General features: G+C 40.0%; 3 protein-coding genes across 4 annotated transcripts in view; 2 read left to right on the forward strand and 1 right to left on the reverse strand.

Moving 5' to 3' along the window:
- Window positions 1-8267, reverse strand: part of specc1 (sperm antigen with calponin homology and coiled-coil domains 1) — a 73398-nt gene extending 65131 nt beyond the window's left edge. The window contains exon 1 of the mRNA XM_006799538.3: window positions 8183-8267. The gene's annotated coding sequence lies outside the window, so the exon portion shown is untranslated. The remainder of the gene's footprint in view (window positions 1-8182) is intronic.
- A 748-nt stretch (window positions 8268-9015) lies between these two features.
- Window positions 9016-11160, forward strand: timm22 (translocase of inner mitochondrial membrane 22 homolog (yeast)). The gene is made up of 4 exons (XM_006799537.3): window positions 9016-9328; window positions 9730-9926; window positions 10443-10515; window positions 10602-11160. The coding sequence occupies exons 1-4, from the start codon at window positions 9016-9018 to the stop codon at window positions 10676-10678; spliced, it is 660 nt and encodes a 219-aa protein (XP_006799600.3). The 3' UTR covers window positions 10679-11160.
- A 2827-nt stretch (window positions 11161-13987) lies between these two features.
- On the forward strand, window positions 13988-27617 carry tbc1d8b (TBC1 domain family member 8B). 2 transcript variants are annotated; one of them, XM_006799535.2, is made up of 21 exons: window positions 13988-14225; window positions 15714-15824; window positions 15938-16056; window positions 16175-16400; window positions 16645-16885; window positions 17273-17480; window positions 17591-17758; window positions 17869-18030; window positions 18960-19110; window positions 19254-19468; window positions 19593-19710; window positions 19806-20091; window positions 20187-20316; window positions 20414-20512; window positions 21289-21357; window positions 21475-21715; window positions 21806-21871; window positions 24039-24131; window positions 24271-24318; window positions 24427-24524; window positions 24622-27617. In XM_006799535.2, exons 1-21 carry the CDS (start codon window positions 14099-14101, stop codon window positions 25036-25038), a joined length of 3393 nt encoding a protein of 1130 aa, XP_006799598.2. In that variant the 5' UTR covers window positions 13988-14098; the 3' UTR covers window positions 25039-27617. The 2 variants fall into 2 exon arrangements, with proteins under 2 accessions (XP_006799598.2, XP_006799599.2); XM_006799536.2 differs by lacking the exon at window positions 24039-24131.
- Window positions 27618-27665: the final 48 nt, after the last annotated feature.

Genomic DNA, 27665 nt, shown 5'->3' on the forward strand with positions numbered 1-27665 from the left:
GATTATCTGTGTGTCACTGCTGCTGCTGCTGCTGCTGATGATATTAGTGATATCTCATTACCATAACAGCAGCTGAAGAAATTGCCATCTGCATTACAGCTAATAAACAGATAGCTTTTTTTAAAGCATACAACACTCCCAAATTAAAAGCTATTTTACTTTAAGATATAGAAAGTAATACAAAGTTGCTAGTGGAGTAGACAATACACATCCAGGAAATTTTCACCTCACACCCATGCAAAAATTGATTCATTTTGTCTGACCACCCTAGCATATCCAAAGCATCTGTGCGGCACCTGGATGTTGCAAAGCGACGTGTGCAAAGTCATTATATGGGCTAAAGTGAAACAGGAAGTGAGTGGGATTAGCTCGTATCCCACGCTGTGAGATAGTCTTTGTTCTCCCCCTGTGTTCCCCCTTTAGAGGAAAGAGATGTGAAACTAGGATGCAAAAAGCTGTATTAGAGTGTTTCCGACAAAGTTTTACACAACATATTAGAGTAAATGTGACATTTTTGTACAGTGAGCGACTTGTAAGAACTGAATGTAGCAAAATCATAATGTAAAAAACACTAAAATTAGCACAGCTGTACAAATATAAACAGAGTAAAAGCTAAAACCATACTGGAGTGAATGTAGGAGACTTAACCTACAGCTTGGAATAGTTTCATATACAACAAGAAACTCCACTACCCTTACAGTATTATACCGCACCGATGCTCAACTAAAACCCAGAAAAACTACTCACCATCTGTATATAAAATAGACTAAAGATTATAGATATGTTGAATCATCACTTTTTTAGTTCAGTACAAGATGGGAAGAAAGTAGAGCTAGTCAGGAAAGTGCTGTGTTGACAATTTCCTTTGATCTGGACCCAGATCAATATAACGCTCGCCTGGTCTGTTTACAACATGGCCTCCCAAACTAATCACTTTTGGAATATATGCTTATATTGAGAAACCCAGTTCCCAATGTTTATGTCTGATACAGTATTCATACACTGAAAATATGCCACTGTATTTAAATTAGGATAAGCTCCATTATTTGGTCTTCACTTGTGTACTTACTAACTTTTCAAGTACATGGTGTCCATTGTCATCCCTCTCATAATCAGAGTCCACAGTAAAATGACATGTCTTTAACTATATATGATACTACATGAAACCGTAAACATGCAGAGCAAAAAAAAAAGGATTATAAAAATAAAGCTTATTCCCATTTCATAAATAAATAAATACAACTGCATAATAGTTCTGGTATCAGAACAGCTAATTAGAAAATTACAACAGTCATCAAAGCAATCATTAGAAAACTGTTGACTTTCCAAATCTATTCAGCTCAGCTATCTGAACCATGGTTTGGTACATACCATGTTATTTTAAGGGGTGGAGGGGGGAGAAGTAAACTCCATTAATCTGATGGATTTCCATTTAACTCTCTTCATAGCGCCACTGAACATTTTAGCATAAACACCAAGCACATGGTTGGTGTTTATGCTAAACACCAAGCACATGCTTAATTAACTTATCATCCCAGCAAACATAGAGTCATTATCTCCTCAGTGAAAACTGGTCATGATAACGGTAAAAACTGTGTGTTACTGATGGATAAATGTTTATCCAACACTGGTCCAGTGAGACCATCTTTTACAAAGCAACAAACAACGGTGATATTAATGCATGAAGAAATTAAATGTACATATTCTTGTTTTTCTTAACCCAAGCACATTTGCTTGACAGCTAATTCTATCAATAAACACTTGTAAGAAGGCAGCACACAAGGTGTTTTGTACATAAGCACGCTAGTATTACAGAGCCTGTTTGTTTTTTTTTCTTCAATACAAACACTTTTACCTAGATATATATTCTGTCTTATTTGTTCTATGATTAACTTAAGATGTCTGATATGGTTTTTAGGGCAAGAGCTCAGGAGCGCAGTTGAGACACAACATGCTGAGGGAAATCAACAAAAACTTCTGCCATAATTCTGGATGAATGTTTGACCAACGATATCTAGGTAATGTAGAAGTAATCCAGAAGACCTTAAGGTTGTGTCTCTGATGTCGGCATAACTTTAATTTTGCAACAACTTTTCAATACTGTGTCACTAAAGTGTCACTAAAAATTGTTAGCTGACAGTTTTTAAACATGGAAATGTTTGCTCAGATTACGTATGCTGCACAAGAATTTCCTAATCATAGATTCTCAACCTAGAAACACACTTAAACAATATTTCATTACATACCATAGTTTTAAAAAAGTACAATTAATATCCCATAAATTAGCTCCAGATGTTAGGCAAGCACTCTGTTGGTAACACAGCACTATTAGCAAGAGCTCAAGAGTAGGCTTTAAAATGAAGAGATGCTGTATTGCAAAGCAAGAACTCTGTCTCAGTTTTAGGATGTCAAACTTCCATATTACGGTTGTCAACAATCAGGGTAAATTCCCTTAATGCTGCAACTTAAGTTAGCCACCCTCTGAACATACATGTTCATAAATTAATTCTATTCTTAATGTTTCCTCTAAGGAAATATAGGTTTATAAAGTTATCCCTTCAAAAACTAGTGTATCAATATCAGAACAATCACTATACACAGTGAATAACTGAGGTATTCACTGTGCCACATCACAGCAGTTACAGTCATCCATTATTTCCCCAAAACCTGCTCTGTCCTCGATTCGTCAGTGATACAGGAGCATGAGCTGAGCTAGATACAGTCTTCATGCATATTTCATCTGGTCCATCCTCTGTTTCATCTTTCTCAGAGCAAGGCTCCCTCGAGGGGCTAACTTCCTGCTCTGATGGTGTCAAAGTTCTTTTCTAATAAACAGCCAGTCAAAGCCACGTTGCAAAAAACCTCAGCTACTTTTCAGTCTGTCCTGGCTGGCTACATGTACAATGAGTGGGCGGATTCCATAGAAACACTAGCATAGCATCCAAGATGACTGTGAGAGAATAAAAAACAGACCTCAGTAGCTTTCCACAATGGAACACCGTAGTATTAGTACCACTGACTAGAAATTCTGTCCAACCCAAGAGGAGGCTTCCTCTCTGCGCCTTTTGATTTTGCAACAGTACACAGACTTGTGGCAGGAGAGCTATTTTATGTGAACAGTGGGTGTGACCATTTTAATTTGTATGGAGACTGAAAGCTATTACAATGGTTCAGACATCTTTCAAATACCAAGCAAACATCATAATGACACTCCCGTGTATGCATAAACATCACACATGTGAACTGGCCTGACCTGTCCTCTCCTCAAAATAGCTCAGTAGCTTATTTTATTTGTCCATTCTGAAGCTGGATATTACACTTTTGAAAAGCACAGCTGTTGTTGTCAGGAGGGAGGGCATGCAAAAAAGCCTGATATTTCTGTAAAGACTATATCTGCGCTTCACCTCAGATCTGGTCCAAATGACCCATTTACAAAAACAGAAGCATTCCTTTGAGGCACTCAGTTAGACTGCGATGCTTGTCAAGAATGCAATCAGTTTCCTGGACAGTAATCAACTAAAAACAGCCAAAAAGAAAAGTATTCTTAGAGTTACCTTCTTTATTGAATGCTCTCAGAAAGATGTAGTGCAATGGCTTTTAGACACTAGCGTTTTGATAGATTGAGCATTAGCTTAAGGAGGAAAAAAAAAAAAAAGGCAAAGAGAAAGTTGCTCCTGGGAATAATGTGAAGGCTGGAATCCAACTGTGCCTCTACAAAGGAAAAGTTAAAATATCCCAGAATATAACAACTTTCTCAGAAGGCATGCGGACTACCAGAAACAAAGGTATTTCTGTTTATTCAACTGATTGAATCCCACTGTAGTACTCATTTCTGCTCCAATCATCCAATCTCTTCCCTATCTCCTCAATTAAATTCTCCTCTATTGCAGTAAAGGACATGCCACTCCAACTGTACATACAGGCCAGACCTTGCCTCTTGAGGACGAATAAGAACCATTTTGTTCTCAGATGAGTGTGTGCAAGTGTGTCAGGGATAGAAAAGAGCTGACTGACCACACTAGGCTTAGAACTGGCTTTCCATTTTATATTAGCATTGGCACCATATTAGAGTTTTAGAGCTATTCTTGACATAGACAAGAGGGTCAAAACGCATAGCAATAAATTTTAAATGAATGGTTACAAAGAGAGAGCGCTCTGGGAAATGGACCTTAAAGCACAAACAGTTATTCAAGCTATACTTTAGCTGTATGACAACACAACACCCTGCTGTTCTGAGTCAAACTGGAACTATGAACTATACTCAGACAGATTTGCTCTTATTTAACACTTAATTTGAACTGATACACAGACCCTGAGCTTCATTTTCATTTGAATCTTTAAACCTTTCTTAACATAATAATTTTAATTTAAAGCCACATAACACACTGATTTGTTTATTCCCAGTGTCTTTACACAAAAATGTATGCAAAGGAAAGTGTTGCCAAGGTGATCGCTTTATGAACAAGCCCACAGTCTAAACATTGACATGCACAGGCTTTAAAAACAACACATACTTTCTATTTTACATGGACATAGACTCTCTCTTCCTCAAGCTACAATGTGTCCACAGAGTTATAGATGAGGCAGATATTCACATATTTTCCTAACTGGTTCCATCTTTTACAGAATTGTCCCTCCTCACTATTGAATTGACAATCTAGTTTAGATTACACCAAGGAACTGCAATACTCACCAATGACCCACACTTGACTTCTGAAACAATGCCAGACGGCTATTCAGTTATTCCCCTTAACCTCTACCCAACATTGCTTTTCTAAATACGCTGCAACTCAACAGCAGAAGGAAAGGGTACAAAATGAATTTGGAAAGCTTCTATCAGTGGTCCTTGAAATGTTTCAACTTTTTTGCAGTCCATCTGATAATCTAAAAATTAGTAGAATTTTTTATGACTCTGAAACAGAACAAAATATGGAAAACTAAATCTTGACTTTAATCTTTTTCACAGCATTGTAATATATTTAGAAATTAAAATTATAGTATCTATTGACAGCCACCAAGCTACCTTTTAGGGGAGCTGGAGGTTTGGACAGTGTACATATGAATTAAGATGAGTTACTGATGTCTTAAGGTTTACACTGAGTCAGCAGTTCTTAATTATCGTGGTATGCCATTCCCAATGAAGTAACCTGGCAAAATATCTGTGATGAGGGCTTACCTGATTAAGCATAGTGGACTAAAATCACTGTAATATCTGCCTTTCACTGTTTTTATCATCAGAACCAGAAAACCCTAGGGATTAATAAAGTATTATGAATCTGATTACTAAATCAGGAAAAGGTTACTCCAGTGCAGACTCATTTCACACAGCATATCAGGACTTCAGTGGTACTTTCCTCTTGCTATCCATTAGCAGTGTAGTTAACTTAAATGATTACAGGATACTAGCACTGACAGGAGTTATTCCTGGGCACTGGGGACAGCACTAACCAGAGACCTTGAAATTCTTTTCATTGAGCAGAACCACTGAAGGAGATCACTAGATATAATTTTCTAACAAAACAAACCATTCCACCCTTGGACATGGGTGATCCCCACATAACCCCTGCCTATAAATATCACACCAGTGACAGGAATTAGTGTGGATAATGACTTGAACATAGGATGAGTGAACCTCCAAAAGTTGATTCTGTTCATCTGGACGTAGCGTTTTCAGTGGGAGAAACGTTTCGTCACTCATCCAAGTGACTTCTTCAGTTGCAGCTGACTGCAGGTTTCCCCAATCTTATAAACAGTACATTTGCATAATGACTGAAACCAGCCCACTGAAGGAACAATGGGCTGGGAGGTCAGTTGCTTCATCATAATTATGCAAATTCCCATGACCATTGATCAACAACCACTGATCAATGGCCATGAGTACCATTCAAAGACAGTTGGGGAATGGCTGCAATCACAGCATTGTAAGGGTGAGGGAAGTTTAAAAAAAAAAAAAAAAATCAACTGACGAAGAATCACCACTGGAGGCTCTAAAGGGTTCCAAGTACCTCTACTGCAAAGATGGCAATCCTATTAGTTCTGTCTTTTTTCTGGCTTTCACTGATCAGACAACATTAAAACCCCCAGCCCTAATATGTGCCCTCATTGTGAGAGCACACAAGCTCTGACCCATTACAATATGTACATGACCTCTGTGGTGTTTGGCACTGGGATGTTGACAGGAAATCCTCTGTGTCCTATGAGTTGCCGGGTGGCACTTCTGTGGACTGGACTTCTTCCAGCACATCCCACAGATGATCAATGGGATTGCAAAGTGTGGGTAGTGGAGACAGGGTCACTGCTTCAGACTCCTTGTTATGGCCCTCATGCCTAATTCCTGACCAAGTTTTTGACTGTTACAGGGAATGTTAACCACGAGGAGGGCGTGTGCTTGATCTGTTATCATGTTGAAGTGGGTGTATGAGTGAGCGTAATATCCAGGTGAATCACAGGACCAGAGTTTACCCAGGGATGGATTACACCCACTTCACCTGCAGTTTTAATGCTGTGGCTGATCTGTGTGTATCGCAGATTGAGAAAAGGCAGGAACCAATTTCATCAGTTAACGTTCAGAAATTAACAACCTGATGTATCCACTTTAGAATGCTCTACTGTCTGACTGCCCATCGTGCTGCTGACATATGATTGACATCCAATAGAGTTTCTTTGAGTCCTGAACACAGACCAATGAAGCATTTCTCCTTCTTAAATGGTTAACCATGAGAAGCAAAGCCTTATATTGCCTAAAAACAAACCTCATCAGAGCTGGTGCAGTGCTTATGTTTGAACTGGCTTTTCTGTTTGCATACTCAAAAGAGAAAACCGTCATTTGTTCACTTGTCACAGGACTTCAAAGTGAGCCGTGTAATTAAAATATGTATTTGGCTTCTTAATTTTTCCTCTCTTTTCATTACTGAAATGTTCTCTTTTGCTGAAGTTTATCATTCGGGCATGATTATGTTAGATACTCGGCTGGTTTTCTGGAACCCATCTTTTAAGTCTACATTTAAAGGTTACCTGGCGAGAGAAAAATTACACACAGAAGCTTAGTCAGGATAATTTGTCATAATGAAACATTTAAGGATCTACTAAAGTGAAAACCAACAAACGTTTTACAAGTACCTGCAAGAAAACACAAAGACATGTTTGACAGCTTCACACAGAACTCCTCTAATTGGGAACAACTGCCTGGCTGATGACGTGTAGAAAACCAGCTTGCAGCACACAGAGGCAGTTTTGAAGATAATTTCCCATTAGCATCAAAATTTACTTAAGGCCTAAACAACATTAGTAACTTTATCTCTGCATTTTTCAGTTTTCTGTCAGGGTTAGACAAACACTAAAAAACAAAACTAAAATCTAACAGGAATCCAGGACCTGACTGACCTCTCTTTGCAGAGGTTTTAAGACCAACCTGGGGTTACTTTCCACTTTACAAGAGGATAAGCTTAATCCAGTACTAGATATTTAGATATTTATATCAGACACATTGTACACCAACAAAATAAATCAGATCAAAGAAAAGATTTTAAGCGTAATATTCAGACCAGTTTAAATAAGTTGACCCGTTCTTCCTTAAGGAGGAAACTTACAAAGTGTTACATTACCAGGCATCAACACTATCACCGCGTTAATACCTTTTATTTTAATGTTTATAAAGAAGGCATAAATACTGCTCAAGCAGTATCCTGTTGGACTCGTGATGGTGCAACCTTAGCCAGTAAACTGAAAAAAAATTCAGGATGGACATTTGCAGCTACGGAAAATGGGACATGAAATGCAGCGTTAGTACTGTTAGTCCACTTGGCCATCACTGCAGTCATATAGTGCCACGCTCAATTAGCGTAAAAACAACACGTCCTTGGCTCGGGCTATAATTTTATGACAGCCGTTATTATCGTTTGAGGAAAAACGCGTCTGCTCTCACAATGACTAGTCGTTACGTTAAAGGAGCATAGACGTGTACAGTGACTATGCTCGCAATGAGCATGTCACAGTCAGCCACTTCTACGTTGGTGTAACTCGGCGAAACCCGAGCGACTCTCTATAGCCCATTCTTTAATTTAGACACCGAGAAACAGTAGAGCCTTTACAGTGAAGTTTACAAATTTCACCCCAAACAACGGACGAAAAAAGCAGAAAGGCCACATGCTATGAGAAATAAACAAGTGTTAATTAACCTCACCTGTTCCGTACTGCGGTGGAGCTGCTGTGTTGACAGGATGCCGCCGCTGCCGCTGCCGCCTCGCGCACGCATTAAGGTCTCACCACCGGCGGTCTGAGCTCGAGCCGATAGGTGGAGCGCGTGAAGCGAGTTTGGCGCATATGCTTTGGCGCAGTGTTTACGGGGTTTCTGGGAAATGTGGTCTTCTTTTTAACAGGACAGAAAAATGATAAGACAGCATGTAAGGAACAGCGTTTTCGCCTCAGGTGTAAACTTATTTAGTCAATTTAATTTGTACTGTACCTTTGTTTGAAGTTTAGTGTGCTTCAAACAAAGGTACAGAGATGAGTGACAGGCGAGACAGATAAACTGTAATAAATAAAAAAATAATACAATAATACAAGACAGGAGTATTGAATAAAGAAAATAGACGTCAATAATAAAAAAATATATTAATGATAAAATAAACACAAAAATAAAAGTAATTTAGAAGACATTAATATAATAAAAACCGAATTAAATGTAAATTAATCAATAAGATCTAGTATAGTCTTGCGAAATTCTGTTACGTTATTTAATTATTATTTGATACAATAATCCAGTGGAAAGAATGTAGGTAGACGTACAGTGTTACGTAAAAGCATAAACTCCTCAAACACACTTTAAATACAGGTTGACTTTGTGTCGAATGTGCTAAAATTAACCAAAGTAATCTTTTAGTGAGAGAATAAAATAATTTTAATAAAAAAAAATATGAGAATACACGCATATTATTTATCGTGGTTTATTCGTGTTTTTGTGAAGCTAAACACTTTAATTACCGTTATTTCTATCAGCAGACAAATGGGACGAATATGCGCGCGCTCGTCTTTCGACGACATTTACTTGAAGCTCTGTCATTGAGAAACATGGCGGCCTCCACAAGAGCTGCAAACGCTGCTGCTTCCAACCCACAAGGTCCAGCTTCGGTCGGCCCGAGTGTGGACAACACGACTCTTCAGTACAGTATGATTCTGGAGCATCTTATCGGTGACAAGAGGCCCGTGAAGGACCTGAACCCCGCCGTGATGGGGGGGCTGCCCGTGCCTCCGAAAAGCGACGAGCAGAAGATGATCGAGAGGGGAATGGAGAGCTGCACCTTCAAGTCTTTGCTGGCCTGTGTGGGAGGTAAACGGAGACATTGAGAGTGTAACAAACATCACAAGGGTTTGGTGTTTTAGTGCGTGTTTGGCTGCTCGTGCGGAATATTTTGTGTGCTAGGTCACCTCAGATATACGAGGCTATGGGAGCTGTAATGCTATTATACCAATAAACAGCAAATTAATCAGTCATCTGATCAAACCAATCAATCGGTCATCGATATTGTCTTGTTTTAAGATTATGTATTTGTGTTCAGACATAAGAAACGTGAAAGCAACATTTTAGAACTTTTTGAATAAACAGTTATCAAATAATCCGTTTATAATAAAGCCACAATGTTGCCCAAATTTAGCCATTCAGCTCAATAGCAGAAAAGATCTGTATATATTACAATTTTAAGAGTCTGGTGATGTTTTTGCTCACCACAGGGTTCGTCCTTGGAGGAGCTTTCGGTGTTTTCACAGCTGGAATTGATACTAATGTTGGCATTGACCCCAAAGACCCTTTGAGAACTCCAACAGCACGAGAGGTTCTAAAAGACATGGGCCAGAGGGGGATGTCCTATGCCAAGAACTTTGCCATTGTGGGCGCCATGTTCTCCTGTACAGAGTGCATCATAGAATCAGTAGGTCACAGCATCTTACATCCTCATGTGGGTTCTGACAGACTCATAGTGGACATATAACCTCAGACTGGAGCTCAGAACAAAAGGCAAAAATGAGCAAAGGCGATTAATTTTCAATGTATCCATCAGTCTCTTTAGAATAATAAGGAATGAATGAAATAATGATAACAGTTTGTCAACAAGGGTTTGAGATATGATGTGAATCCATAACATGGCTTCAAAGAGGAAAAGGGCTCAATATGTGGTCAGATTACTGGAGCACCGTCAGAATCACTGAAGACATATTATATATGTGGACAGCAAAACATTTTCAGCAAAGTAGTTGCAACTTACGCTAAGTTTGTAAATGTGCAAATAGTACAGCAAAGGTGGATGCCAACTATCTCTTATTAGTCACTCCTCTTTCTAAAATGTAGATTCCAGTATTATATTTGCTTTGCATTTCTTGCTTTTATTCTATCCCTGCAGTACACTGTGGTAATAACTGTCTTTTTTGTACCTGTTTTTCATTTACAGCACAGAGGCAAATCTGACTGGAAGAATGCTGTGTACAGTGGTTGTGTGACTGGAGGAGCTATTGGCTTTCGCGGTATGTAACTTACTTTAATAACTAATATGTTTGCATTACAGCAAATGTATGCATCTTGTCCACCTGTTTATTTTTCTGTTTTGCAGCTGGTCTAAAGGCTGGTGTTCTGGGATGTGGAGGCTTTGCTGCATTCTCTGCTGCAATTGAATATTACTTGCGGTGAAGCTCTATGGAGTGGCTTGATGGACAAAAACATAAATATTACACATGTGGACCAGAGAAAGAAGACTTGCGCTGTGAGCTTGCTAACCGTGATGTTTCCCTGCACATCAAGGATTGCTGTTAAAGCAGAATAGAAGTGTACTGTTCAAACACAGGGATTTTAAGTGGCACCACAGTGGGCTAAAACAAACAAACAAAAAGACTTGTCTGTTTTTCCTGTGACTTTCATATTGTGGACAGTTGGAGCAAGAAATGCCAATTTCTCATGGTGAATCTTCAAAGACAGAGCAGCGTGGGTCTGCTTCAGTGGCGTACTGATCAGGTGATAAAAGCTGAAAACTCAGATGAGCACTCTTCTGCCTGTAAAACATTTCTTTGATGTGTAAGTAACTAATCCACACAGGATTATTTATAATAAAAGCATTTTTTAAAATTGTGGATGTATTACTTTTCCTTGATTATTAAAGGACTACAACCCCCAAACTAGTCATTACCTTTGCTTTAATTTTTTCTTTTTTTTATTATAGTGAAAGTAATCTTCAGGAAAGGTTCTCCAGGCTTCTTGAAGGACATTCAATTCCATTCAGTTTTATTCTGTGAATCCTGCTCCTGGATTCCTGCCTGCCTTCACACAGCCATGACATTTTCTTCTTTTCTTTCTGTTATTTATCTTCCTTCCTTGAGTCTCTGTTTCCTCCTTTTCTGCTTTGCAGTTTTTCACTTTTTCCTTTTTATTTGTTTCCTGGGTTTGTTCCTGCTGCTTTTATTGGATGCAAGCTCCTCAGTAGAAAGAAACACAATGTAGGACACATGTAGCTTTGGAAGATGGGTGCAACACTGACTGTCCAGCCTAGCTCAAAATTCAGTGTTTAAACATTTTTCTAGCTCTCCCATCTTCTTATTCTTCTCTTTATCCTCCTCCTCCCTTGGTCTCCTCCTTGAACCTCCTGGTACTGGGTTGGGGGGCAATAACACAGGAGCATCCTGGCCATTGTCTCCATCATCATCACTGTCATCTGTTTCACTATCAGGACCACTTTCAGTGTCGCTCTCAGATCCCTCATCTTCCCACCACCTAATTTCCTCAATAATTGGATCTTCTGCTTGCTCAGCTGGGTTTAATTCAAAGTCTCCTGCTCCGTTATTGTACCAGGGTTGTTCTATTTCCTGAGGTGGATTTATTTCGATGCCTCCTACCGGAACATCAACCGCCTCCTCATGTTGTGGTAGTTGATTAACAACTAGGTCGGCGCAACGGATTGATTTGAAGCCAGGGGAGCATCATGTGAATTTCTGCAAGATCTTCCCGTTGCAGCAGTGCCAAACCCAGCTCATCGACCGCTAGCCCTACACCAACATCATTTTGTGCTACACCATCACGGTTTTGTGAGAGGTCTCCTCTATCCATTTTTTGAAAACAGTCTGCTACAATAGACTGGAGGGAACTGGTCGGTACAGCTGTCAAACTTTAGCTGATTGGTTTAAAACTTTTAAAATGTCCTTGAAAATGATTTTAACCGGTGACTTTGAAACTTTTACAGGTGAAGCATTTTCCACAAAGCCTTGAATGAATTATAGTGACAGAAAGAGACCACAAGATGGCGCCATTTTTTCACGTAGTAGATACCGCCTGTTGGCTGTTTGTTTACGTTTACACTACTCCATGAGCATTGTGCATAAAGTATTCCTCAGGCTTGGTTTGGTCTTGGAATACGTAGTCTATCATAGATATCAATGACATGCTGTTGGTGAAACACTCTCTGTACCTGCAGTTTGGTTTTTCCAAAAATGTAACAAACAAACAAAACAAGGACACACATATTGATGGCTGATATCAACTCCACTTAACACAGTGACCAACGCAAACTCGGTCACACACTGGCTGAGTTGCACTGACTGACCAAGCTGGTGACCAGCATGAGGAGGAGTACCCAGGCTGTTGTGGCTGTGTAAGGTTCTTCCACATGTTCCACAAAAATTAATAAATAAATTAGGCGAGGGAAAAGATCTACTTACTTTGTCTGTTCTCCAGCCTCAGTAACTTTCACACAGTAACAACTGCTGTAATATATACACCTCTGATGAAATGTCACAAGTGTTAGCTTTATTTTGTTACCACGATTGTTTACACAGAGTTTGTAATTGCAGAAAAATACTCCATTAAGTTAATGGAAGAAAAATGAAAGCTTAGTCTACTGTTAGCATATTTATTAGGGCATGTCCAGAGGTTTTATCTATGGATAGGAACACAGCTGGAATTTAACATAGTACATCTACTCAAGTACAGATTTACTATATTCATTTGTTTTTACGTTATGCTATTGTTGTATGCATATACTTTAGCTTCATCCCATTTATGTTAAAACGTGAGTTACTTATTGTTTTTCACGTATTAAAAAAAGTTACCAATAACTGTTGCATATGATGCTTTTTCACTGCATATAAAACTACTCTGCAGCATATAATTCAAATCACAGACATTCCTGCAACATTAAAGTGAAATAACAAATTAAAGGGAAACAGTACACTTTAATAAATCAACAATTGTAATTACATAATATAATCGTGAGTCTGAGTGGGAGCATTCTGCATAATGATAGCACTTTTAGGTTTTAATTTAGGTACTTTAAGTTTGTTTTGTTGCTAAAAACCTTTGCCTAAATAATTGGCACAAATTAGGATTATGACTTTCTTAAGGAAAATAGTCTACACAGTGTTTCATTAAATGGTAAAACTGTTATTCAATACAAAATGATGTTTAAACTCCTATGTGGTGCAGTGCAGTTTTTTGTACAACAGTTTTAGATTTTGTATTTATTTTGATCAGATATTCTGACTTCCTGTTGATCCCACCCCCCATGCCACCTTTTATCTTTTTCCACTGCAAATCTTTACGTAATAGAAAGGAAATTTCTTTTAATCAGTGTTATGACTCATACTGTTTTATGAGAAAGTGGAGGGAATGCGTTAGCATTTCATTAATGAAATATTTGTAGGTTGATTTACATTTTTCTCTTTAAAATTTTACATTTGGAAGAATGGGGAGAATGCAGTAGATGTATAGTGCCAACACCTTACAATATAGGGTTTACAGGGTATACTTGTTTTACTATATTTAATATCCAGTTTGTGAGGCAAAAAATTAAAAAGATCAGCAAAGATGTTATAGATGTCTGGAAACCTTTACAACACAGTTCTGTAGTATATTTGCGCTGTTGCAGTATCACCCGCCTACAGCCCCTCATTCTCCTCAGAAACTACAATCCCACAATGCCTTGCACTTTTGGCAGCATTTCTTGTCGACGTGGGAAGGGAGGGATTCGGAGGCAAACAAATGTCCATGGGTTTGCTGTCGGGGTACGTTAGAGATAACCGTGACATGTCAGGTCGGTTTGACAGATAACTTGGCGACATTAGAACCATGTGGCTCAAACCCGAAGAGATTCTGCTGAAAAATGCTTTTAAATTGTGGGTCACCGAGAAGGATAACGAGTATTTCGTGCTGCAGAGGAGACGAGGGTACGGAGAAGGTGGTGGCGGTTTGACAGGTAATGTTCGCAGTTTTGTTGTCATATCGTATTTTCGGGACAGCTGCTGCGGCTTCACAAACCACAAGGAAACACGCAAGTTAATAGCTGGTTAACTCGCGGAGAATTTGCCTAGCTAACTAGATGTCTGCCACTGTTAGGGCGGGTGCTGTTACACAGCCTACTCCTCAACCGAGAGGGAAAAAAAGGAAAAGCGTCTTTGCAACAGGTTTGAGCTATGGGTCCAAATTACGTGAGTCAGTTTAGGTACTGAACAGCTGGTTTACGTAGTACGTGTCAGTTTATTGGCTCGTTTGGTTTGTTTGATGTTTCTTATAGCTGAGTGGACTCGGGGGTCTGTACACTACACCGCTGATTTCATTTCCTTGGGGCCTGTATTACAAGCTGTATTCACTTTTTTAAGGCATTGTTGTGTCACCCAACAATTTAGCAACTTATAAAAGCAGAAGTATTCTGCTTGTTGATTTTCCTGGTTTAAAAAGGGCATTTCCACTCTGCTGGTGAGCTGGGTCAGTTTGTGAACAAGTGCACCTGTTTCTCACACAGGCTAGAAACTAAACCTGGGCAATTGTAATGTCACTGCTGTGTCAGCTCCCCAGATAGCAAATGCATCAGCCACTTTGTGGAGAGACCCTGATGCTTACTTGAGTTGTCACAATGTGGCATTATATATACACAGTGTGTATAAATCATTTCTTTTTCCTGCAAACTATACAACATCAAGTTTACCCTCAAGTCCTTAAATTCCTCCCAAGTCCCAAGTAAGTTTCCAGTTTAACCCACAGGACCTTCTTTACTAACTTGGAACTCAGAGGAATACTTCTAATACATCCAGCTTTTGTAGATTATCTATTACCATCTACTAGATTGTTAATAATGTTGTCAGTGGCTAGAAATGTACTGATGTCCTAACTGTCAGGGTTAATGATAATGGAGGTTAAATAGTATGGTCCCCCCCCCCCCCCCCCCCCCCCCCCACCTCCTTCTCCAAAGCAAACGGCACTTTACATCTGAAGTATCACCATGCTCTGTGCTGCAAAGTGTGTTTGTTTGATCTGCTGAATGCTTTACTACTTGGCAGCTCATCGTTAGAGCATATTTGGGGGTGTTCAGCAGGGTGGCCTGTCTAATGCTGACGCAATGCATAGGATAGTGGTTTCACTTCGACCTTGTCAATTATTCATGGAGGGCACGTCAGAAAGAAGTTGTAGAGGTAACAGATTTAGCTAATTTTAGGCCTGACGAGGTCCGGGGGGATCATGCATTTCCGCTGTCAGTATGCGTTCAACACAGTCTGAGATGTAGCTATGAACAATGACTGGATAGTCCTGCACAGACTAACTAAAGGCAAATGGTTCAGCACACAGTGCTGTTTATGTCATTTTTGATGGGCAAGAAATTCAACAGTTATTGAAGGCTTCTATGAGGATTCATGTGTAAATCTGATATTTATCTTTTTTTTATACATCATTGTACTTTATGCTACAGGCCTCCTTGTAGGAACCCTGGATACTGTGTTGGACTCCACTTCCAAAGTGGCCCCTTATCGCATTCTGCACCACACACCAGACTCACAAGTGTACTGGTCAATAGCATGCGGTACGCCCCTCTGCATTTTCATGTCAATATTGCTGTCTGTTGTCTAGTAGTTGCAACATTTCTTCGATTAAGCTGACCTTAGTATTATGTTTTTCCTCTTAACATTTGGTCAGGTGTCACCAAAGAGGAGATTATTCAGCACTGGGATTGGCTGCAGCAGAACATTATGAGGACGCTCTCTGTTTTTGACTCCAGCGAAGACGTCACCAGCTTTGTACAGGGCAAGATTAGAGTGAGACTTTAGGAAGACCTATATTTTTTTAATCCCCAGAAATGTTGATTACTTGCTTTATTATTATATCCATAATATATAAACAATCTACAGTAACCCCGTGTACGTCACATTTTAGGGTCTTATTGCAGAAGAGGGGAAGACATGCTTAGTGCAGGAGGATGATCCTGAGAAGTTTCGAGAAGCCCACTTGAGGTTTGAGAAGTGGTTTGAGCTGCCACCAGAGGAAAAGCTGGTCACATATTACTCATGCAGCTACTGGAAAGGAAAAGTACCCTGCCAGGGCTGGCTCTACCTCAGCACAAACTTCCTGTGCTTCTATTCATACCTTCTGGGAGCTGAGGGTAAGCAATTTCTCTGCCATTGCCTGTCTTTAGAAAGTTGATTGGTGGTAATAAAGGGTGTGACAGCTGCTAATTGCTGTCATAGTGGGTTTTTATGGCCTCAGATTCTTTTAGTAGTTCTTTTGTAGGAAATAGTTCCAGGTAATGGCAACTTTTTAGGTTTTAAGAATAATTGTATTTATTTTTTTCTTTGCTCTTTTCAGCAATTAATTTAACTACTTCATATTTTTTTAATGCTGTGCAGTTAAACTAGTCATCTCCTGGGATGAGCTTTGGAGGCTGGAGAAAACCTCTAATGTCATTCTGACTGAGAGCATCCATGTTTTGGCTCATGGAGAGGATCACTACTTCTCCATGCTGCTGCACCTGAACGAAACGTTCGTCATCATGGAACAGTTGGCTGACTACTCCATCAAGCGTCTTTTTGATAAAGAGTCCTTCCAGAGAGAGCCAGCGCTGTCTGACCCGCTGCAGATTACAAAGAGGTAATATTTTGTACGCTGTGCAGTGCAGCTTCACACGATCCTGTTAGTGCCAGTTGCAAAGTTAAAGAACCCGAGAAAACAAAGTATGACTTGAGTCAGATAGGGTTTATGTTTGGTGTGACCTGCCAGGATTGCCAACCAAGTCACGCCTGAGCTTGCCAGTGCCAGTTCTTTAAAGACAGTTCCAGTGTTTGTTTACTTTTTCCCATTGTTTTCATTTGATCCCAGTCGACAAGGGAGTCACGTCCTGTTATTTTTATGGTTATAATAATATTTAAGCAGTGTGGATCATTTTGAAATAGATGTAACTGGATGACTGATGTGAATAGAGGCTGGAGGCTGATGAGAAAACCTAAATGTGATGTTTGTGCTCTTCTGTTTCCACAGAGGGATAGAAGCTAATGCAAAGAGTGAGCAATTCAGGACATTTTTCAGGCTTCCCAAAGAGGAAAACCTGTTAGAAGTGCACGAGAGCTTCTTGTGGGTTCCCTTCAGCCATTTTAACACGCTTGGCAAGATTTGTCTGTCGGAGAACTACCTGTGTTTTGCCAGTCAGGATGGAAGTCAATGCCATGTCATTATTCCAATGCGAGAGGTAAAGTCAAACAAAAAGTGTTTTGTCTTTAAAAAACAAAAAAACATCAACCTGATGAACAACAGAAAACCTCATCTGTGACTGTCTGTCTCCTTATTTCTGTCTTCTAGGTTGTTAACGTTGAGAAACCAGACTCCAGCAGCAGAGCTTTAACGGTGTGCGTCCGCGGCAAGAGGGCGCTGCGTTTCTCTGAGGTGCGGGACTATCAGCGGCTTGCCAATACAATCCGTAGTAGGTGTGGGATTAGTGCCAGCCCACAGCACTCTGCTTCATCAGAGGTAATGTGCTGTGATTGTTTCATTTGTGCCATTTTGTTTCTCTTTAAACTTCATCCTGTAGTTTGCAGAGGTGTCTGACATTGAAAATGATTAACGTCTTTGTCATGAAGGCCATACGGGGAGAATGTCAGTCTCTCATAAACCACTTTGAGGACAATCCAGAGGACGTAACTTTAATGGTGGGGCAGAAAGACAGCAGCAAGGCCGTGAGCACCGAGGCTCTCATGACTGTTTTCCACCCCCAGGATGTTGAAAACCTTGATCCCAAAATGGTAAACAACAGAGTTCATCTGGTCGAATGAAAAATTGATTTGATTTGATTTGCATTAAAATGACCAAATCACATGCATATATCTGGGTTAGGGTTAGCAGCAGACACCTTCATATGTGCTTGGATTTGTGCCCGTACCCAAAAAAGTAAAAAGCTGTACTACCCAGAACTAAACAGGATGCACTTATTATTGGAAATCTATAACCAAGACTCCATCAGTGTCCAATTTGCACATGTTATTAACAAGCTCAATTAATCTCCAATTCAAAATGAAACTGTAACGTTCATAGGCATCTAACCTGTGACTCCTGTAATCTATCCTCTTAGCTGAAGTATGTGGTAAAATACATACAGACTTTATGTTATTTATGTCTTCCTGATTGACACAGCATGGTTAATCCCCTGATGAGGAAAATTTAGTTTAGCAATCTTTGGATTATTGAATACAACTTCTGTTCTTTGCCCTTTTAAAGTATAATAATGACTACTGGTTTGCTGCTTTATTTACAGTGTAAACACAGCACATCTGTTATGTACAGTTTGATCAGGGTCAAGTCTGCTCAGGTATTACAAATAATGTCAGACAGACCTGGGACTTTATGTAGACCCAGATGGGTTTCTGTGGTTCAGATGGGCTCATGAAACTGTCTGCTGTGAGTGTGGATGACTGGTTAGTTCTTGGGTGTTGTTATAAAATCAGATGAAGAATACATGAATTTAAAAAAATACACATGTTTTGTTAGTAGCACTGTTGTGTGTGTGCTGCCTTTTAGAAGCACAGCCTTTCCCCCAGTAGCCATCTTGTAATGCCTCCAGATGCTTATTTTGAAAGAATGTAAGAAAACAACTGGTCAGTGGTACAGAGAAAGTGCATGTATACAATTATGTCTCAAACTGAAAAACTTTCTTCTGATACTTCTGGGTTAATAGCTTAAGGAGAAGATGAAGGAGCAGTCTTGGAACATCCATTTCTCTGAGTATGGACGTGGTACAAGTATGTTCTTTACCAGGAAGACGCGAGACTTGATCGTGCGCGGCGTTCCTGAGGCCTTGAGGGGAGAGCTGTGGATGCTTTTCTCAGGTTGTACATCAAAGTTGCTGTGTCCCGTATAGTGACGAGCAGCATCAGTCAGTGGTTAATGAAGCCTTGTGTGATCAAAGTTTTATCTACTGAAGTGCTTTTTTACTTTAAACCGAGTGGGGGCTTTTTTTTACACTCTGTAGGGGCTGTAAACGACATGGCCACTCACCCCGGCTATTACACTGAGCTGGTTGAACAGTCTCTGGGCACAAGCACTCTGGCTACAGATGAGATTGAAAGAGACCTGCACCGCTCTCTCCCCGAGCACCCGGCCTTTCAGAGCGACACAGGAATCTCAGCTCTTCGCAGAGTCCTGACTGCCTATGCCTACAGGAACCCTAAAATTGGATACTGCCAGGTACTTAAAATAACTTTTGAAATATGTCCTTCCCTTGCTTCTTGTGATGATATATTATACCATTGTGTACTTAGGAGGAGGGAGAAGCCTATTAAACCATTCTGTTTATTTCTCTCCTGTTCAGGCTATGAACATTCTCACCTCGGTTCTCCTGCTGTATGCAAAAGAAGAGGAGGCTTTCTGGCTGCTGGTAGCCGTCTGTGAGAGGATGCTGCCAGATTACTTCAACCGCCGAATTATTGGTGAGAGTGGAAACATTGGCTTCTGCTGGATACCTGGCAGTGTGGCATTTTAATTATGCCAGGAGCAAAGTCTCACTATGAAAATATTTTGTCAGGTGCTTTGGTTGACCAGGCTGTGTTCGAAGATCTGATTAGAGAAAACCTCCCCCAGCTGGTGGAACACATGACAGACCTGAGCTTCTTCTCCTCCGTGTCTCTGTCCTGGTTTCTCACGCTTTTCATCAGCGTGCTGCCCATAGAGAGCGCCGTGAACGTGGTGGATTGTTTTTTTTATGATGGAATCAAAGCCATCCTGCAGCTTGGTCTGGCCGTGCTGGACTACAACAAGGAGGCTCTGATCAGCTGCCACGATGATGCAGAAGCTGTCACCATCCTCAACAAGTCTGTGAATGCAAAAATGATGCATGTCCGAGACTTTTAAATATCATTACACTGTAAATAACACTCTCCCTCTTTGTCTGTTGGTGTTGTTCCAGGTTTTTTGACAGTGTGACAAACAAAGACAGCCCATTGCCCCCGACAGTGCAGCAAGCTTCAGTAGCCAATAATGATAAAGCATCTCACATCAGCGTAGATATCAGTGAGCTGATCCGAGAGGCCTATGAGGTATAACTTTGCTCTTTCAGTTTGTGACCGATTAGAGACAACCTCCCCACCATTTTTTTTTTCTCTCAATAAAACTAAGTTGTGTCGGTCTTTGCAGAAATATGGAAATATCCGTTTAGAGGAAGTTGAGAGTTCACGGAAAAGAAACAAACTATATGTGATTCAAACATTGGAGGACACAACCAAGCAAAACGTGGTAAGTAAGCTTAGAAGCTTAGAGTAACTAGTACAGGGGCCTGTTCGGACACAGTATTACACAAGTTATAATTTTTTTTAAGCTAAATATTACAGATGCCCCCTAAACAGATCAAATGCAGGTGTAGAATGAACTGATTGTGGGTTGGAGCTTTCTTGGGAACTATTTGTTCAACTGGAACCAAAGACAAATAGTAACAGTAAAAAGAAATTCAACTTTCTTGTCATGTATAAATACAGGGTAAAAAATACAGTTACATACAGTATATAAATACATTTCTATAAAAATACAGTATATTTTATATCTATTCAGGTTTTTGTGGCAGTTTTAGATGAGTGAAAACTTATTGGCTGCCTTGCATTTTATTTCCCCCTCACCACTTCAGAGTCCTGTTTGCAGGACCTGGATTAGGGTGCCTAGTTGTGACAAGTAAAAATAGGGATGGGAGGCTTGAGAATTCATTGATATCAATTTTGTTCTTACAACAAAATCCAAACAAACATGGCCATCAATGTTTGCCCAGCACACAGAATGGAGCAGGCAGCGGTCATTTTAGGGGAAACAGATAACTTATTAAAGGTCTTTAGAGCAAAATATGAGAATTGCTCTTACAAATGATGTCAGACCTGCCTATGCATTTACTTTGGTCACCAGGAACACATCTGCCGAGTTAGAACAGGCTTCTCAATACGTGTGAAAAATATGAGTGAAAGTAATTTATAGATTTAATTGTAATATTACTGTGGCCTTAATAACGAGGTCAAATGTGTTTTCAGATCCGGGTGGTGTCCCAAGATGTCAGATTCAGTGCCTCACAACTGGACGAGCTTTATAATTTATTCAAAGTGAGTCATGAACTTCAATGTTGTATCTTTATTGTGATCCATGCTTAATTGTTAACTGTTTGTTAGAATAAGAAAGATGGACAGGTCATGCTTCCTTCTCTGTTTATCTACTTTCAGAGGCAGCATTTCCTCAGCTGCTACTGGACAATGAACAGCCCAGCTCTGCTCCATCATGACCCCAGTCTGGCCTATCTGGAGCAGTACCAGCTGGGTTTCCAACAGTTCAGCATGCTCTTCTCCCTGCTGGAGCCCTGGGCTTTCTGTAGCATCAAGAGCACCCTCTCCCTCTGGGTTTTCCGCCTGATAGATGAGAACCAGGATGGTCTCATTAACTTTAAAGAATTCTGCTGTGCCCTTGGTACATTTGTTGGTTCTCTGCTCTGTTTTAGTAAAACTTTTAACCTCAGTGTCCCCACTGCTGAAACGATAACTTTTGCTTCTCCCATAGATACTTTATACACCGGATCTTTCACAAATAAGTTGAAATTTCTCTTCAAGCTCCACCTGCCACCAGGTAAGTAATGAACAACTAATAAAACCAATCTCAGTTTAAGACTAGATCGTTAACTTCTCTCTCTCGTGGCCCTGTGCCCTTTATTTTGCTATCTGATTTTCATCTGCCTCTCATAAACTACACAACACTGTCTTTAACCTCTGACCTCTTTCTTTCACACAGTGTCTATGGTGATGACAAACTGCTGTAGGTTCAAATGCAGCAAATGTTTTCAGACTGGAATCTATATAGTTGATGCACACTGCAGCAGCAGACTGACAGAAGCAGCCCAAAGTGAAATAAAAGGTCACATAGTTACGTCAGTCGGAGGTCTGCAGGGCTGAAATGCACACGGGTTGTCATTTCAATAATTCAGCCCATAACCAGCATTTGATGAGTGAGCACATTGCCTCGGGGAAGAAAGTGTCCTTGAATGTGTGACTATTACGTGCATGATGCTTGTTGAAGGCAGTGGTAAGAATAGCGTATGCTGGGTGAAAGAGTTTGCCATGGCAACAACAGGTCTAAGGAGCTGTGAGGGCATTTAGCAGTAGGCTAGTTTCTTCAGAAAGAGAGACTTTGCTGCTCAAATTACAACTGACAGCTTAGCAGCAGATGAGCACTGAGTCACCGCTTGTGATGTGCCAGGCCTGTGAACATCAAGCAGCAAAGCTTATTTTGTGTCTCATGGAAAGTGCACATTGCTTCAGCACCAAGGACAGGTCACATCCTGGTGCCACAGTCTAAAAAAGATGGTGGAGACGCACTTCAAATTTGCCACCTGTGCACTGATCGCTGTTTTGTTTGCTTCCTCTGAATGAATAAGAGGGACTGGAACTGGGCCAAACGCTACATTGAAATGATTGGAGTCATATCCTCTTCAGAGCTGAGACGCTGCAGGTTTTTCAGGCCAGAAGAGCTGTGGAGCAGCTTTAGTCGCTTATCAGTTTCAAGCGGAAAGCAGTGACCACTCGGTTACATTAGCTCTGCTGTGATTGGCTGTAGTGACCGCAGCATGTCTTGTTGTACCTTTTTAACTTAGAGCCCTGTGGAAGTCTGCATTGTTCTTTATGCTCTGTAGTATTTTATACTTCAGGACACTTTCATTGTTGGAAATTCGGTGGAAATGTTTTCTCCATTTATTCTTAATTAGTTTGCATTCAGAGGTTGGTATTGGTCTTTTTGCTGAGAGGAGTGCAATGTGTAACTTATGTGGCAATATTTAGGCTTATGCGCCACAAAGCTATCAGGAAAATGATATTACATTTCTGGCTTGTGATGGGAGTTGTTTAATCTACCCATTTAAACCAACACGCACACATGCACCCACATGTAGACGTGACTCAGGTTGGAGCAAAAAAAGGAAAAATTTGTGTGTTTCTTTGATGCATGGAATAATACTGTAGCACGTTTAATATTAACAATTCTATACACAGCTATTTCTAAATCTAAAAATCGGATACCTCTGTGTGGATTTAACATCTGCGTTCTTTATTTATGGGCCAGATTTACTAACAGTGTAGAAGGAAATCATACAAAGGATAAAATGTATTCATCACCGAAAAAAGCATGTTTACATCTATGTTTCTGGACCTCAGCTCTACTGTTTTGCTATAACGGAGCAGAGCTCAAAGTGGCAATTAATAAATTGATCCAGTCTCATATGGCATACAAAAATAACGCTCAAAACCTCAGAGAAATTTGTGTCTTTATGGAGGTGGCATAATAACTTTAACACATGGCTCATCCAGAATCTGAATGTAAATGCTTTGTGTTTGTTTACAGCCTGTAGGTCAGCTGTTGTACACAAATTTCAACTGAATGTGGTTATAAACCTGAGCTGACAAAAAGAATGCTGTTTCGACCTTCATGATCACTCAATGGTCTCCATCAGTTTGTACCAGAGTTCACCCTTAAATCAGATTCTTATCGATTCTCCCTCAGCTGTCTTCCATAGATCTGAATTGCTTCTCTTTCTCTCATAAGAGACAACCATATGCATTAAAAACTGCTTTTAGACCATTATTTTGGGTTGTTGACTCCTTTGTGCTGCTCTTGGTAATTAATGTTTTCATTGAAACAAACTGGCTTAGTAAATCTGGCCCTAAACTCTGCTTTGCTCTTGTGAATTCTCTTTCTCCTTTGTCTTTTCTTTCCTTTCAGTGCACTTACAGACAATATCTTTTAGCCTTCACAGGTAGTCCTTTACACTTAAAGGAACAAAGAATCCAGCACTTTATTCCAGTGACTGAAGACTCTTCTCACTTGAGTAGACTCACTGGTTAGCTACCTCTTGTCCTTCCTCAAAACTCCAATTTCATTTTCTCTTTTCTAACTAAATATTGCAGTAATTCTGTCTTAACACTTGTGTGGAAGCATTTTTCTCTACAGCTTGTTTATATGCTGCTTCCCTGTTTCAGCCTTTGATCTTCCAGAAGATGGTGTGATAAGGAAAAGCCCTGAAAGAGGTAATATTACACCCAAATTTATGACAAATGATTAATGGCTCCAACAAGGATTTGTGCGAGGATTATAATTTCTTGTAACACAGTTAAGTTTGTCAATTAAACTGACAGGAAGAGGGAAGGTTGACCTGCAGGCCTATCTGAAACAATGGCAGAATGAAATATTAAAGAAAGAGGAAACCATCAAAGACCTGCCCAGAATTAATCAGGTAATTCAAACCATGCTTTGTTTTGTCCGTGTGACTTCATCTTTTTCACAATAAATTGACCCATTTTACTTTTTTTTTTTCCACATTTCCATCGCAGACTCAGTTCATCCAGTTCTCCAAGACCCTGTACAACATTTTTCATGGTGATCCTGAGGAGGAGTCACTGTACCGAGCCGTGGCTCATGTGACCAGCCTCCTCCTGAGGATGGAAGAGGTGGGGCGGAGGCTGCAGGAGCCGAGCAGCCCACCCGAGTCCAAAAAGCCTGCCAATACCACTGCTGGCGAGGAGTCTTCAACTGAAGAGTCCTCCACAACCCCAGAGAGCTCTGACACTTCCAGCTCCCACAACAGTCAAGACCTCTCAGAGACGGAGTGGTCGTTTTCCTTCGAGCAGGTCCTAGCATCTCTGCTCAATGAACCGGCCATAGTCAGCTTCTTTGAGAGGCCTGTTGATATTCAGATGAAGCTGGGACAAGCTAAGGTCGCCCAGCTGAAGTCAAAGACCAATAAGTGAACTGACACTTTGCTTGTGATTCAAACCTACAAGTTTCCATGAATTTCCTTTCTCCACTTGAACAGGGTGGTGGATTTAGTGGGACACAGAGTTAAATTACTATCTACTGATACTATCTACCGATCACACATGAGGAGGAATCATCAGAGACCTGTTTGTCACGCAGATGATGAAGAACATCAGAGACTGATAAAACACGTGCAAACACTATTCTGTAATAGGTCATTAATGTGCAGTATATTTTAATGTTCAAATGCACTCTCTCACTCGGCCACAGTTTCTTCAGATTTTCTGTTAAGAAAAAAACAAAATAGTTTAGCGATGTGCTTTATCAGATGCTAATTTCCACTAACATGAGAGGAAGGATTGTCCCTCTCCTTCTCTCTCCAGTCCACCTACATAATAAATGACGTAAACAGCATGATGGAGTCTGCAAGAGGATTCTCTGGTTGGAGATCCCCATGTATGTTCTCTTTCAAATTAGCTATCACTGCTGTAAAGTGAAATTTACTGTAAATGGTAGTGTGTCCTCTGACGTCAGTGTCTCATAGTGTGCGTTTTGCTCTAAACATAAATTATGAGAGTGCAGCTTTTTAGTGAACGCAGGCATGAAGCAAACAGTAATATGGCTGTTTGAAGACGAGTTGCAGTGTTGTCGTTGGTAGCCAGGAATTGAACTCGCTCGTTATCGGAGTGAAGACGTCACAACACGAAAAGTTACACTGCAGTTGCAGGTGCATTTGCAATAATGTACAAAGGAGGATGCTGTACTGCCACATCTGTCTCTCCTCCAAAAACAGCACACAAAAATGGTAAACATGTCAGGATTATGGGGATTTCATGTGGGTCATACTTGAAAACATGTAAAGGGAAAAAAATGTCCACCTTGCAGCTGCAGGTGAGTAATCTGCCTCCTCTAAAACTGTGTCTGATATTCACAGCGTGATTGGTTAATGTGTTGTTTGCTTACGTCCGTATATGTAGGATTTTGCGCTCCTGTTAGTGCGGCATTGTACACATAAAGGTCAGTTCAGTAGTTGTTTGATTATTATGTATATATAAGGTTTGAATGAGAATCTAATATATAGAAGCTGGGAGGGTGTTGCAGACACCTTAAACCGTTTGAAGGACATTTTGTGTTATCAACTCTCAGGGTGACATTTGTGTAAAATGAATGGGAGGAAAGGGATATTTTTTCAATCTGGGACATTACAAAATATATGTGATACACAGATTGCATCTTCTCTGTAACACTAAAACATAAAGCATGTGTAGCATAGTTACTGGAGTTGCCACATTATGCCAGCCTTTGACAAACAGCCATTACCGCTTGCTACAGAGAGACAGTATAATCACTATAATTTTCAATTTTCTGCTGCTTCTTCTTATACTTTCAGCCTGTGAATAATTTGCACTTGTTTGAGATGTACAAGCTTTAGACATGGCTGTGTTTTGGCCAGCGTGAGTTCAGAGAGGTTGTAACTGCTTCAGCTACAGCTTGTCATCTCCAGGGGCCAAATTCACACACTTTTAGCCTTTTTTTCTGCCTGTGTTTTTAAAAACAGTGCTTTAGATGCTTCTTAAATGCAGCTGCAGTCCTCTGTTTCCTATATCCTATATTTTAGTTTTTGTCATATGAGGGGAAAGATTTATTTTCCTGTTTAAGTGCTTTTTTTTTTTTTTTTAACTTAGGGACCAATCATAAGTGCTTTTTGTGTAATAACTGCATTATTTAGACATACTTTATATTCATAACATAAGTTATTCTAACTGATAATAAGCGTTTCTAATTGGAGTTAATCTTAAAATGATTTACATGATCAGTGCAATGAAGCTATCATAATACGCTACATTGATCTTAAATCCAAAGCTTGATGAGTGACCTCAGCGCTGACCAGAGAGTTGAAACAGTACTGACAGTCTCAGCAAGAGAAATCAATAACTGATCATAGTGCAATGTTTCAAATCAGCCACTCAGTTCATTATTTATAGCGGTCACATCACCTCTGACCTGGCGTGACACTTCAATCTGACTGTTTGCCTGCAATTTAATGTAAAAGGATTTACATGGATTATGAGTTATTGCATGCTTTGCCAATTTCTGATTACTTGATGGGTTGTTAAAGATAAGAAAAAAAGTATGCTTTCAAGGATTGATTTATTGTTCTTTTTGCTAGACCAGTGATTAAGAGAAACTTTTTGATGTGCACTGTTTCCTAACCATATTTATTCAGGTGTCACTTCTGAAAAATGATGGTGGCAGTAATACTTTTTCATGGGAAAATGATAGAAAGTACACGAATTGGGAGGAAGGAAGAATTCCGAGTTTTTCTCTGGCATGCTGGCAGTTCTCCCATTAAGCATGAGAGTGTATACAGTTGGCATGGATAATACTCCAGCTGCTACTGCTGAATAAGTATGGTTAACCATATCCTCATCGTCTACAGCTTTTGTTGTTTATGGCTTTTGACTGAATGTTTGATTTGCACAATATCTGATGCTGAGATACTTCTGTTTACTTGCTTGATTATATTTTTATTCTCATACAGATGAACTAGAATAAAGAGTAAAGATTCTATGAATGATCATCAGTGACCACAGTTAATTCTTGCTCACAATGTGACACA

This window comes from Neolamprologus brichardi, chromosome 10, assembly GCF_056152115.1.
Source record: "Neolamprologus brichardi isolate AB-2024 chromosome 10, ASM5615211v1, whole genome shotgun sequence".
In the NCBI taxonomy this organism is placed as follows: Eukaryota; Metazoa; Chordata; class Actinopteri; order Cichliformes; family Cichlidae; genus Neolamprologus; species Neolamprologus brichardi.

Bases quoted from the DNA above. Each gene is read 5' to 3' on its own strand.
- timm22 (XM_006799537.3), top strand. From the start codon at position 9,016: ATGCGCGCGCTCGTCTTTCGACGACATTTACTTGAAGCTCTGTCATTG. The intron at 9,329-9,729 runs GTAAACGGAGAC...TGCTCACCACAG, and splicing joins TTTGCTGGCCTGTGTGGGAG to GGTTCGTCCTTGGAGGAGCT. The intron at 10,516-10,601 runs GTATGTAACTTA...TCTGTTTTGCAG, and splicing joins AGGAGCTATTGGCTTTCGCG to CTGGTCTAAAGGCTGGTGTT.
- tbc1d8b (XM_006799535.2), top strand. From the start codon at position 14,099: ATGTGGCTCAAACCCGAAGAGATTCTGCTGAAAAATGCTTTTAAATTG. The intron at 16,401-16,644 runs GTAAGCAATTTC...AATGCTGTGCAG, and splicing joins ATACCTTCTGGGAGCTGAGG to TTAAACTAGTCATCTCCTGG. The intron at 17,481-17,590 runs GTAAAGTCAAAC...TCTGTCTTCTAG, and splicing joins TCATTATTCCAATGCGAGAG to GTTGTTAACGTTGAGAAACC.